The following is a 12,558-nucleotide window of genomic DNA, read 5'->3' as shown; positions in this document are numbered from 1 at the left end:
TCTTTAAATTCCCTAGGAAGGGGTGTGATAATTTCCTCGTCAATACAAAATTTACCATTTATTGTATTAAAGAATATGGGTTTTTCTAGTTTTGTCCTTTCAAATGTTGGTAATAATTTTCCGTTAAGCAATGATGTCGTTGATCCTGTATCAAGTAAACATTTAATGTTCGTGTTTCCTATACTTAATTCTACTATCGGTAAATGAATCTTTGGGCTTGACACTGAAAATTTACCTCTCCTGTATTATTATTCTCGATGTGGTCTACTTCCATTGGGGTAGGCCCATTATTATTATGTCCAAGAGTTCTGTTCGAGTATTGGGTTCGTCTTGATTGCTGAGAATTATTTGTGTTAAAGAAAGTTTGTCGAAATTGAGCAGGATTGTTATTTTGACGAACTTGAGAAGGACTATTATGTGAATTTTGGGGTGATTGGTGTGTAAAAGTTTGTTTCTGTTGGTATGTCTTGTTCTGTCCGTTTTCGTTATGGTTTCCCTGTTGTTGGAATCGCTGATGTGTATTATATGTGTATTTCTGAAACCTATTGTTATATTGTCTTAGTATCCCTGTTTCTTCCAAGACGTAGTAAGCTTCCCTAAGGGTGGATATATTCCTACTATAAATAATGCTAGCCAAATTTGGATGTATACCGTTCAAAAATGTTTTTAGTACAATTGATTCGTTTGTAGGAGGTGAAAACTCTATGGGTTTATTGATGTCAAATTCATACTTAGTATTTAATTTGTCTAATATATTTTTAAGATTTTTAAAATATTCGCTTACATTATTGTAGTTTTTTATATTAATCGCCTGATGGTAAAGGTTGTGATACCCTTCCTTGATGCCAAAGTTTTTTATTAGTTCTTCCTTTATTCTTTCCCATGTTGATTCTGGTCCTAGGGCCCTTACCACTTGTAGAGCCGGTCCTTGGATCTTATTTCTAATGTACCTCTCGAATACAAACTGCTGTAGGATGGCATTCTCTTGGAATAATGGCAATATCAGCTCCACTTCTCTTATAAAAGATGATAGATCATAGTCTTTCGTACCATGGAATTCTTTGATCCGGGCAGCTTCCTTCATCAAGTCAGATCCAGATAGTACGGCTGGTGCTGGTGAGTTATTGGTGCTTTGTTGTGTGGACATTTTTGTAATGATTTGTTTTTTCTTTGTAAAAATATTGTCTTTAGACACTTCACAATGTAACGTTTTTTTTTTTGTTTTTATTTTGTGGGCTTTAGCTCCCTTTTTCGTTATAGCTCTTTGGTGCTATATTGTCTTTAGACGTTGAAAAGGTTATTTAAATGAAGTCTGAAAAAATTATTTAAATGAAGTCTTTTGACTTTTAATGTCACTTTTCACTTTTTCGCAAGGATATTTTGTCCTTTTTTTTTTTTTTTTGAAGTGAAACTTCTTTTGTCTCGAAGGATGAAACGCTGTGAGGAGTAAAACCATAGCGTTTCATCGATATGTGACGCTACGCCAGCGCCATCTGTTAAAAGCGTGGCGTGGATGAAACGCTGTGAGGAGTAAAACTACGCTAAACTACGTAAAACTCACGCTATGCCAGCGCCATCTGTTAAAAGACTGGCGTGGCGTGTCGTCGTGAATGTAATGCGGTCGTTTATTATTGCATTCTTATCGAATGTAATTTGTAAATATGACATTTGATTGACGGCCGCCGTAGCCGAGTGGGTTGGTGCGTGATCACCATTCGGAATTCACAGAGAGGTCGTTGGTTCGAATCTCGGTGAAAGCAAAATTAATGAAAACATTTTTCTAATAGCGGTCGCCCCTCGGCAGGCAATGGCAAACCTCCGAGTGTATTTCTGCCATGAAAAAAATCTGCTCATAAACATGTCATAATAAAACAAAATGAAATAAATGTATAAAAAAAAAAAAAAAAATTTTCTTGTGATTCGAACCAAGGATTTCGGATCGGAAGCCCACATTGCTAGCCGCTGGGCTATCGCGCTGTGCTGTCGCTGCAAAATAATGTATCATAAATCTGTTTACCATACCAAAGACCATACACTTTGCGAACGCATTTCGATGGAAACAGTTGACAGTTATCCCAAACACAATATTATTAGTAACGCGAGACGCGTCATAGAGTGTGTGTGTAGTTTTGAGCAAATCTTACAAACATATTTTGTTTTGTTGATTGATTTCTGTTAAATATGGCATCAAATCAACAAAAACGGAAACCGAAAACAGGTGCTGAACGGCAACGTGAGTATTTGGAGCGTAAAAAATTAAGAGCTACTGTTGAACACCGTGACAGTGAATCCTCCGGTTGTACGATAAGTGATAATTTGTAGTACCAACAACAAGATGCGGAACTACCATTGATGCAGTATTTCATCGATACCTTGATAGATTAGAATGTAGATCATTTTTTACGTATTTCAGTTACCATAAAGCCCTTGTTTCATTTTTGGAAAACGAATCCAATAATGATAATGACAATGCCGAGAACCAAATGTAATTGAGTACAATAAATTCATTTCTTTTTATATTAAAATAAATAAATAATTCTGTTTAATAAAATTCCATTCCATGCTTTCCATGACTTCTGCATGCATTATATTGAAATAATAGTTAAATTATTGATTTGTTGATAAAAGAAGTTTCACTTCAATCGTGCGGGTTCCGTGAACTACCACACACTTTCTTTTTTTTTTTTTGCCGGATTTAATAGTGTCCTTCAGGATAATCACTTATTTTTCCGATATTAGGTTCTTTTACGTCGACTGCGCCACTAACGAGTCCGAGGGTTCCGTAAGCAAAAAAAATTACTTTTATTTATCAGTCCATTTTACAAAATGAATCTAACCTGTTCTAGAGCCCAGTTAAAACTAAAGCTAAAGCTACAAATGTAATACTTATAAACTAAAATATTATTTAGAAGTTCAGCTGACGTCTGTTGAAATAAGTATTGCAAAAAAAATAATAATTTATTAAATTGTTATTATTGCGGAAATATTGTTAAGTGAAAAAAAACAGTTTGTCAAACTTTGCAGTTTATTGACATTTGAGAATTATTTGTGAAAAAAAACAGTTTGTCGAACTTTGCAGTTTATTGACATTTGAGTTCATTAAATTGCTACTATTGCGAAATATTGTTAAATGTTGAAAATGCAGTTTGTTGACATTAAATTGCTACTATTGCGAAATATTGTTAAATAAAGAAAGTGCAGTTTGTTGACATTTGGGTTCATTAAATTATTGTTCCCAATTAATGGGTAGGGAGTGTGTTGAGTTATTGGAATGGGTAGTTGACGTAACTCGCGCGGAGCAGAGGCGCTTGGAGAGAGCTAGTGAGGTCGACCGTAACTCGATAACGGGTTGTTATGGCCACCTAAGTAAGTAAGTAAGTAACTTTCGGGTTTTATGGACATAATTTTTTGCACATTTTCAAAAATACTAAATCAATAGCGATTAAAAGCACTTCATTTCTATTGATATAACCGCAAACGTAGTTAATGTAGTTTTTCCGTTTTCTACTGGAAAAGTGTGTGTTTTGATTAAATTGATAGCTGCCAACCGCAAAGTTTTTTTATTTTGGCTAATCAAGGTGGTGTTGTTTCCTCAGCTGATTGGTACCCGATGGTCATTATTTTCTTTCCCTTTTCTTTCTTCAGCCGATATTTGACAATAGCCCATCAAATTATTGTATTTCAAGTCTCAATATTGTAACCTTATAGTGGATATTTAGCCTTGGAGTGTATCAAAAACAAGCTGCCACAAAAATAGTCAATGAGAATACAATTCATGGAATTTCTAAAGCAGAGAATGTTAATGAAATGAGAAGGAGCAAATGTTACTGTTAACTATTTTTAGTACAATTGTGATTTGAAAGATTTGTAGTAAGGGATTTTAGAACACCGACTTTGTAGGCACCTCACAAAGATTGAAATCACCACACATCTTTCACCTCAACACACAACACATTTCTCACCTCGACCTTAAACCAATTAAATTTTTACTAACGGGTGATTTTGTAGCTATAATCTTTTTAAACAGTTGGTTTAAACAGCTGACGCTCCTATCGTGTTTTGTTTCACTGCCAAATATCTTCAGTTTGGTCTATAATTTAACCATGAATCGTCTTACAAACGAACAACGCTTGCAAATCATTGAATTTTATTATAATGGTCAGTTTAATCGACCCACTGAAACGGCTATTCGAGCTATTACAAAATACAGCTGGTGCAAGAATTGAAGCCGAACGACCTACCGCAACGCAGAATTTTTGGTGAATGGGCTCTTGGAAAGTTGGCGGAAGATCCACTTTTTTATCGAAAAATTGTGTTCAGCGACGAAGTTCATTTTTGGATCAATGGGTACGTAAATAAGCAGAATTGTCGATTTAGGAGTGAAGATCAGCCAGAGGAATTGCAAGAGCTACCAATGTATTCAGAAAAGGTCACAGTTTGGTGCGGTTTATGGGCTGGGGGTATCATACTTTTTCAAAGATGCTGCGAATCGTAACGTAACTGTGAATGGTGAGCGCTACCGTGAAATGATATCCAACTATTTTTTGCCCACATGCCACACAGAACGCGTAACAATGGACTTGTTGAGAGGCGAGTTCGGTGAACATTTTATTTCACGTTCGGGGCCTGTCAATTGGCCACCCAGATCGTGCGATATAACGCCTTTAGATTATTTTTTGTGGGGCTATGTTAAAGCTCATGTCTATTCAGACAAACCTGCTCCAATTAACGCATTGGAAGACAACATTAAAGCATTTATATGTGAGATACCGGCCAAAACATTGGAAAGAGTATGCCAAAATTGGACTAAGCGAATGAAGCATTTGAAGCGCAGTCGCGGTCAACATTTGCATGAAATAATTTTCAGACAGTAAATTATATGGACTGTACTATCGATTTAAATAAAAATTGCATGCATTTTTCTGAATTTTACGTATGTTTTTTTGGAAAACTTTCCTGTAGCTCTTAAAAAATTACCCTTTATTTTCGTATTTTTGAAATAATAAGCGCATACATAAAATTTATTAAACAATTTTTTTTCGATTGCATTTAAAGAAAATATAAAGTAAGAAAAATAAACAAAAATAAAACAATTTGGCGCCGGTAATTGATGCCAAGTCAAACATGTGGCAGGGATAAAGGTGCGGTGCGTTTTGATACAAAGCTGTGGATATCTAACGTGCGACGGTGACAAGTTTTAATGCATTTTCTGAAATTCATGACGGTCTTCATTACATGCACAAATGAATGTACGTACTATGTATTTACATAATGAAAGTATATAACACTACCAAATATAATACATACATATTAGGGCGGGGCGATTTAAAAATCGCTCATTGCTCTGTGAAAATCGTATTCTAGGGATCAAAATAAGAAACTTTGCCGAAGGAACCATACCTCTAAAACGAATTCTGATGTCCCCCAATTTGGGTCGAACGAAAAATCCCACTTTAACCCATTTAGAGTGCTCCAATCGAGACCAAATGTATGACCGACCCCCACTAACTTTGGACGGCCGATCCACCCATGCCAGTGGCACACCCCCTGGAACTCCCCTGGGGGGTTCCCCATACAATCATTTCAAAATATCACCATTTTTGGTTCGTAAAATGTTAGATCCAATTTGGGGGACATCAGAATTCGTTTTAGAGGTATGGTTCCTTCGGCAAAGTTTCCTATTTTGATCCCTAGAATATGATTTTCACAGAGCAATGGGCGATTTTTTTGCCTCCCCACAAAAGGCACTAAAAGTTCGACCCAAATTGGGGGACTTCAGAATTCGTTTTAGAGGTATGGTTCCTTCGGCAAAGTTTCTTATTTTGATCCCTAGAATATGGTTTTTACAGAGCAATGGGCGATTTTTTTGCCTCCACACAAAAGACACTAAAAGTTCGACCCAGATTGGGGGACATCAGAGTTCGTTTTAGAGGTATGGTTCCTTCGGCAAAGTTTCTTATTTTGATCCCTCGAATATGATTTTCACAGAGCAATGGGCGATTTTTTGCCTCCCCACAAATCGACCCGGCCTAATACATATGTATGTGCTTGTTATTTTTTTTTATTTATTTATTTAAAAGAGTAACAGTTATTAATAACTATTCCACTTACGAAATAAGCACTGGCTGCCAGGGCCTTCGGCTTATGGTATCTTAATTAGAGTAATAATATAGGTAAGTAACTAAACAAGAGGATGGGAGAGAGGAGTTGAGGGAGTTTTAAAAGATTAGTGGGTAGTGTTACGAACAGTCTGGCAGCACGGTCAGGATAGATCCCACTGTGGCTCAAAAGCAACATTGAATACGTGTCGATCGGTGATTGGTCCATGGAAAAAAAGAAGAAAACGGGAGAAAGAAAGAAAATCGAAAGGCGTGGAGGAAAAAGCACAGTACGTGAACAATAACCAAGGCAGAAAGAGCTACCAAATTTTTAATTCTCTTTGTACACATCATTTAAATAAAGTTTTGATTTGTTAATAAAGTAATAGAATAGCAAAAATTTTGCCAACAAGTTAAAAATTTGTTCTGCCCACAACGTACGTGTAAAAAATTCCGATGTCGCAGGCTACTACATTGTCTTCGAACATAGCCGATGTGACCGCTGCGCCGGCTAATCTCGCCATTGCACCTAGTTCCAGTGCCGCCGCCAATCACACCGCGGCAATGAGTTATTCCGTTGCATCCAATTCGATCGCTCCGGGCAACAATTTGCTGATACTGGAAACGTGTGCCGCTAACAGTGCAGCTGCCCCACAACAAGCCTCGATGGCGCACCGCGAAAACCTGAATGCTGGTATTGTATATGGAACTCCCTCCGCGCCTAATACAGCGCACACCATGCCATCCGGTCGACTACTGCTCCAGAGAAACCCGCCGATTAGCCCCGCTCACTCCATTAACTCTGTTGGCTCGCAAGGGCTTCGCCGTCGAGCTGAGCTTATACAGGAGCGAAGCGAAATTTTACGTCAGAGGGAGGCTTTGTTAAGAGAGGAGCATAGTTTTTTGGATCGCATAGATGCGATGGGCTTTGACGATGACCTAGATGATGGACAATGCACTGTACCTAGGTTTTCAACTTCCGCGCATGATTCAGGTCCACATTCAACGCAAATTATACAGCCACCTGCAAATTTTATTACACCTTTCAACATAGCTGCTTCCGGTGCCAATAATTTCACCAATACCGGCTCTGCCCCGCACGATGTCAATTTGATAAGTGGATCAAATGCCCCGCAGCCAGGAGGGGGTCTAACAGCATCTGTTCTTCAAGGCCTATTAGACAGAATACAGTCACTCGAACAGCAAGTACGCACGTATTCGACACTCAATCGAGGATATTCTCCGCCACAACCGCAACCGGCACAAACTACTTTGCCAACAGCTGGGCACGTTAATAGTTTATCTTTCGGTGCCTTGACTTCTCGACGCTTGAGTAGAACCAGATTGCTTCTCGTAACAGCCTTGCTAAAGAGTTGCCGAAATATGATGGCAAGCCAACTGAGTGGCCGTTATTTTATGCCGCATAAAACCAATCGACTGAGGTTTGTGGATTCTCGGACGATGAGAATCTTATAAGACTGTGGCAGGCATTGGAAGGGCCAGCACGGAATGCAGTTAAAAATTTATTGTTGCATTCCTCTTGCGTGCCCCAAATTATTGCTACCCTTCAAATGCGATTTGGACGACCAGAATTAATTATCAGCGTTCTACAGCGACAAATTTATGAGCTTCCATCACCGTCAGAGAGTCAGCTGGAATCGATCGTCGACTTCGCCGTAGAAGTGCAGAACATCTGCGCAACAATGTCTGCGTCAGGCCTGACCAGCCATTTGAATAATCCCGATCTCGAACAGAAGCTGGTTTCGAAATTGCCTGGGCTACTACCAGCTTATTGGGGAATGCATAAGCAAAGTTTACCGATCTGTAATTTACAACATTTCAGTGATTGGCTTTTTCTACTAGCACAAGGCGCCAACTCTGTTATCGTGCCAAAGGAGTCAACAAAGGTGCGCAAACGGGGCGCAATAAATTATCATTTTAATGCGGTAAGATGTATCGTTTGTGAAGAAAATTGCAGTGATGTCTCTAAATGTGTCTATTTTAAGGGATTGACACGTAGTCAAAAATGGGGAATTGTTCGCAAGTTGAAACTTTGTCACCGATGCTTGAAGGGCCATCCTACAGCCGGTTGTAAATCGACTGCACCTTGCAATGTTAATAGTTGCACCCGTAATCACCATCCTCTGTTGCACAACGCAGAGTTAGCTGCTAAAGACGCTCCAAACAATGGCAAGGGCGTAACTACAATGCGTGCGGTCAACGTTAACATGCACAATGTGGGCCAAGGCAGTACCATTTTCCGTGTCCTTCCCGTAGTTCTACACTCAGGCGAACGGAGTGTATCAACATACGCTTTCATAGACGATGGTTCGTCGCTCACCCTTATCGACGAAGAGCTGCTGAATAAGCTAAATATAAAGGGCACACCACAACCACTGTGCCTGCGCTGGACTGGTGATACACATCGGTATGAGGACGAGTCTGTGGTTGTCGACTTAGCCATATCAGCTAAAAACGGTAATAAGAAATTCGGGCTTAAAGGCGTTCACACAGTCAAAAAGCTTGACCTGCCTCTTCAATCGATTAATGCTGCTAAACTGCAGTCCAAATTTCAATATTTGAAAAGGTTGCCTCTGGAGTCCTATTCAAACGCGGTACCACAACTATTGATTGGTTTAAACAACGTTGCGCTTGGTTCTCCAATCAAATCTTTATATGGCCGTGAAAATGAGCCAATAGCAGAGAAGTCCAAACTCGGATGGACATTGAAAGGACAAGCATCAAGTACAAACCATGATGCGGCGCACCCTGTCTTTCACATTTGCGACTGCTCCGCACAGGCTGAACTCGTTAAAATTACTAAATCGTACATTTGCCTCGATAATTTAGGCGTGTCAGCCAAATCTTCTGCGTTAATGTCTAAAGAGGACGAATTTGCTATGGTGCAGCTACAACAACACACTGTGCGAGTTGGCAATCGATATCGAACCAGCTTATTGTGGAAGCACCCTAAAATGCAGCTACCCAATAGCCTACCAATGGCCTTATTTCGAGCGAAGTGTTTGTTGAAGAAGATGCAACGCGACCCTAACTTGGCTGAGGTGCTTCAGCAAAAAATTGATGATTATATTCAAAAGGGGTACGCTAGACGTATGACACCAGTCGACAGCGCTGTTGAAAGATACTGGTATCTACCGGTTTTTGCAGTAATTAACCCCAACAAACCAGGCAAGGTGCGCTTAGTCTGGGACGCAGCCGCGAAGGTTGATGGTATATCCTTGAATACCATGTTGCTAAAAGGCCCAGACCTAACGACCCCATTGTTGTCGGTGTTGTTTAAATTTCGACAAAAGCGAATTGCCATGTCGGCCGATATTGCTGAGATGTTTCACCAAGTTCAAGTCCGGGAACAAGATCAAAATTTCATGCGTTTTCTTTGGTATGAACAGAATGCCAACGAGCCAACTACATTCGTGATGACTGTTATGACCTTTGGGGCCACATGTTCGCCCAGCTGCGCTCAATATGTCAAGAACAAAAATGCAGAAGAATTTCGTGAAGAGTTCCCTGGTGCTTCGCAGTGCATAATAGAAAACCACTACGTAGACGATATGTTAGTTAGCGTGGATACTGAAGAAGAAGCTATTAAGTTAGCGAGAGATGTGCGTCACGTACATGCGATGGGAGGTTTTCACATAAGAAATTTTTTATCGAATTCAAGTCGTGTGCTAGCCGCCCTAAATGGCAGCCCCACTGATGCACTATGCCTTGATTTTGAGAACGAGCAGCCAACTGAGAAGGTACTAGGCATGTGGTGGGTTACCTCTAGTGACCACTTTGCCTTTCGTGTATCATCCAAATATAAGAATTCTGATCTGTTACTTTCTCAGCGGCGACCTACCAAGCGCGAAGTTTTGAGCTTGGTTATGACTATATACGACCCAATTGGGCTGATAGGTTTCTACGTTGTATACGCCAAAGTTATCTTGCAAGAAATATGGCGAGCTGGATGCGACTGGGACGACCCAATTCCAGATGACCAATTTGCGAAATGGCTGCGGTGGATTAAGCTTATTCCAAAAATAGAAAATCTAAGGATTCCACGTTCTTATGCGCGAATCACATTTGACGATACACCTAAAATAGAGCTACATACCTTTGTAGATGCAAGCGAAAGTAGCTATGCAGCTGTATGCTACCTACGATACTCACATGGTAATTCAATTGACTGTATGATGATCGCCAGTAAAACCAGAGTGGCTCCGCTTAAATTATTATCCATACCTCGCCTGGAATTAAAGGCAGCACTGTTGGGAGCTCGCCTTGCTAAGCATATCATCGAGTCGCATTCTATCCACCTTGATAGCTCCGTATACTGGTCAGATTCACGAACGGTATTAGCCTGGCTGTATGCTGATCATCGCCGCTACAAACAGTTTGTGGCTTTCCGAGTTAGTGAAATTCTAGAACTTACCGACGTCAGTGAGTGGCGCTGGGTTCCGACTGCAGCAAACGTTGCTGACGAAGCCACCAAATGGAACGGTGATCCAGATTTTTCTAACGATAGCCGATGGTTTAGTGGGCCATCCTTTTTATATCTTCCGTGTGACGAATGGCCCGTGTCTAACGGACCACAAAGTATTTCAACAGAAGAACTCCGTCCTCAGTTTATTGGAGCTCATTGTATAGTTTCAGAACAACTTCTTATGGTGCCCAAACCTGAGAGATTTTCTACATGGGACCGTCTCCTCCGAGCCACCGCCACGACCTTGTACTGCGCTCGTATTTGGTTAAGCGTAGTGCGAGACAATCAAGTCTTACGTGGCGTTGTCACTACCGACGATTTTCGTAAGGCAGAAAACTTTCTTTGGAGGAAAGCCCAGCAAGACATTTTCAATGATTCGATAACATCTTTATCGGTTGGGAAGGCCGTTGACAAATCTAGCAAAATATTCAAATTATCACCCTATCTGGATGCCGATGGTGTTTTGCGAATAGATGGCCGAGTTAAAATAATAGGGCGCACGGACCAAGTTTTGCTGCCTAACAATCATCACATTACGAACTTAATTATAAATCACTTTCATGTCAAATATCATCATGTGAACTCGGAGACAGTGGTCAACGAAATTCGGCAACACTTTTGGATTTTAAAACTTCGCATCGCAGTTAATCGAATTCGACGCAGCTGTCAGGTATGCAAAAACAGAAGCGCTCAACCACGTCCACCTAGAATGGCTTGCTTACCTACAGCCCGCATCGCACAATTTTGTCGTCCATTTTCCTATGTAGGGGTTGACTACTTTGGCCCACTTCTGGTCACGGTTAAAAGGAGCACCGAAAAGAGATATGGGGTATTATTCACCTGTCTGACAACCAGAGCGGTGCATCTCGAAGTGGCATATTCGCTTTCTACAGACTCCTGCATTTTGGCCGTACGTAATTTTATGGCGCGTAGAGGGAGCCCATTGGAGATATGGAGTGACAACGGTACAAATTTCAAAGGCGCTGAGAGGGAACTGAAATCTGCGTTTACGCTCGTAGACCAAAATCGATTGACGAGAAGCTTCACTTCGGCCGCAACCAACTGGCATTTCATACCACCCGCGTCTCCACACATGGGCGGAGCATGGGAGCGGCTAGTTCGCTCAGTCAAGGACGTCCTACAACATATATTGACATCTAACTGTCCAAATGACGAGATTCTTCGTGCTGCTTTAATGGAGGTGGAGATGACAGTTAACTCGCGACCGTTGACTTATATTCCTATTGACCACGAAGAAGAAGAGGCACTAACACCCAACCACTTCCTATTAGGCAGCTCCAATGGTGTTAAGCCGATTGCAGAACCAGTTACTGAGGGCGTCCTAATGCGTCGTAACTGGCGAACATCACAAAACCTTGCGGACGCGTTCTGGCGACGTTGGCTCACCGAATATTTGCCCACCATCACTAGGAGAACTAAATGGTTCGAAGACGTAAAAACAATAAAAGTCGGAGATATTGCATACATAGTTGATCCAAACAACCCAAGGAACTCTTGGCCCAAGGGTAAGGTAATTGGCGTGCGAACGAGTGCCGACGGAAGGGTTCGAAGCGCTACTCTCCAGACAATCTGTGGAATCTATGAAAGACCTGCTGCTAAAATAGCCGTTCTAGATCTGAAAAGCTCGGTACATCCCAATCGGCAGGATATACCAGGGGGGAGTGTTACGAACAGTCTGGCAGCACGGTCAGGATAGATCCCACTGTGGCTCAAAAGCAACATTGAATACGTGTCGATCGGTGATTGGTCCATGGAAAAAAAGAAGAAAACGGGAGAAAGAAAGAAAATCGAAAGGCGTGGAGGAAAAAGCACAGTACGTGAACAATAACCAAGGCAGAAAGAGCTACCAAATTTTTAATTCTCTTTGTACACATCATTTAAATAAAGTTTTGATTTGTTAATAAAGTAATAGAATTGCAAAAATTTTGCCAACAGGTAGTGTGAGTTTGACCG

General features: G+C 40.8%; 1 protein-coding gene across 1 annotated transcript; it reads left to right on the top strand.

Annotated features, from left to right (window-relative positions):
* The first annotated feature begins 7,801 nt into the window (after nt 1–7,801).
* LOC129241983 (uncharacterized) lies at nt 7,802–12,301 on the top strand. Its single transcript, XM_054878527.1, has one exon. The coding sequence runs from the start codon at nt 7,802–7,804 to the stop codon at nt 12,299–12,301; it is 4,500 nt and encodes a 1,499-aa protein (XP_054734502.1).
* The last annotated feature ends 257 nt before the right edge of the window (nt 12,302–12,558 follow it).

The sequence above is a fragment of the Anastrepha obliqua genome, chromosome 3, assembly GCF_027943255.1.
Source record: "Anastrepha obliqua isolate idAnaObli1 chromosome 3, idAnaObli1_1.0, whole genome shotgun sequence".
Lineage (NCBI taxonomy): Eukaryota > Metazoa > Arthropoda > Insecta > Diptera > Tephritidae > Anastrepha > Anastrepha obliqua.
The sequence above is the reverse complement of the archived record's forward strand: the minus strand, read 5'-3'. Positions and strand labels throughout refer to the sequence as shown.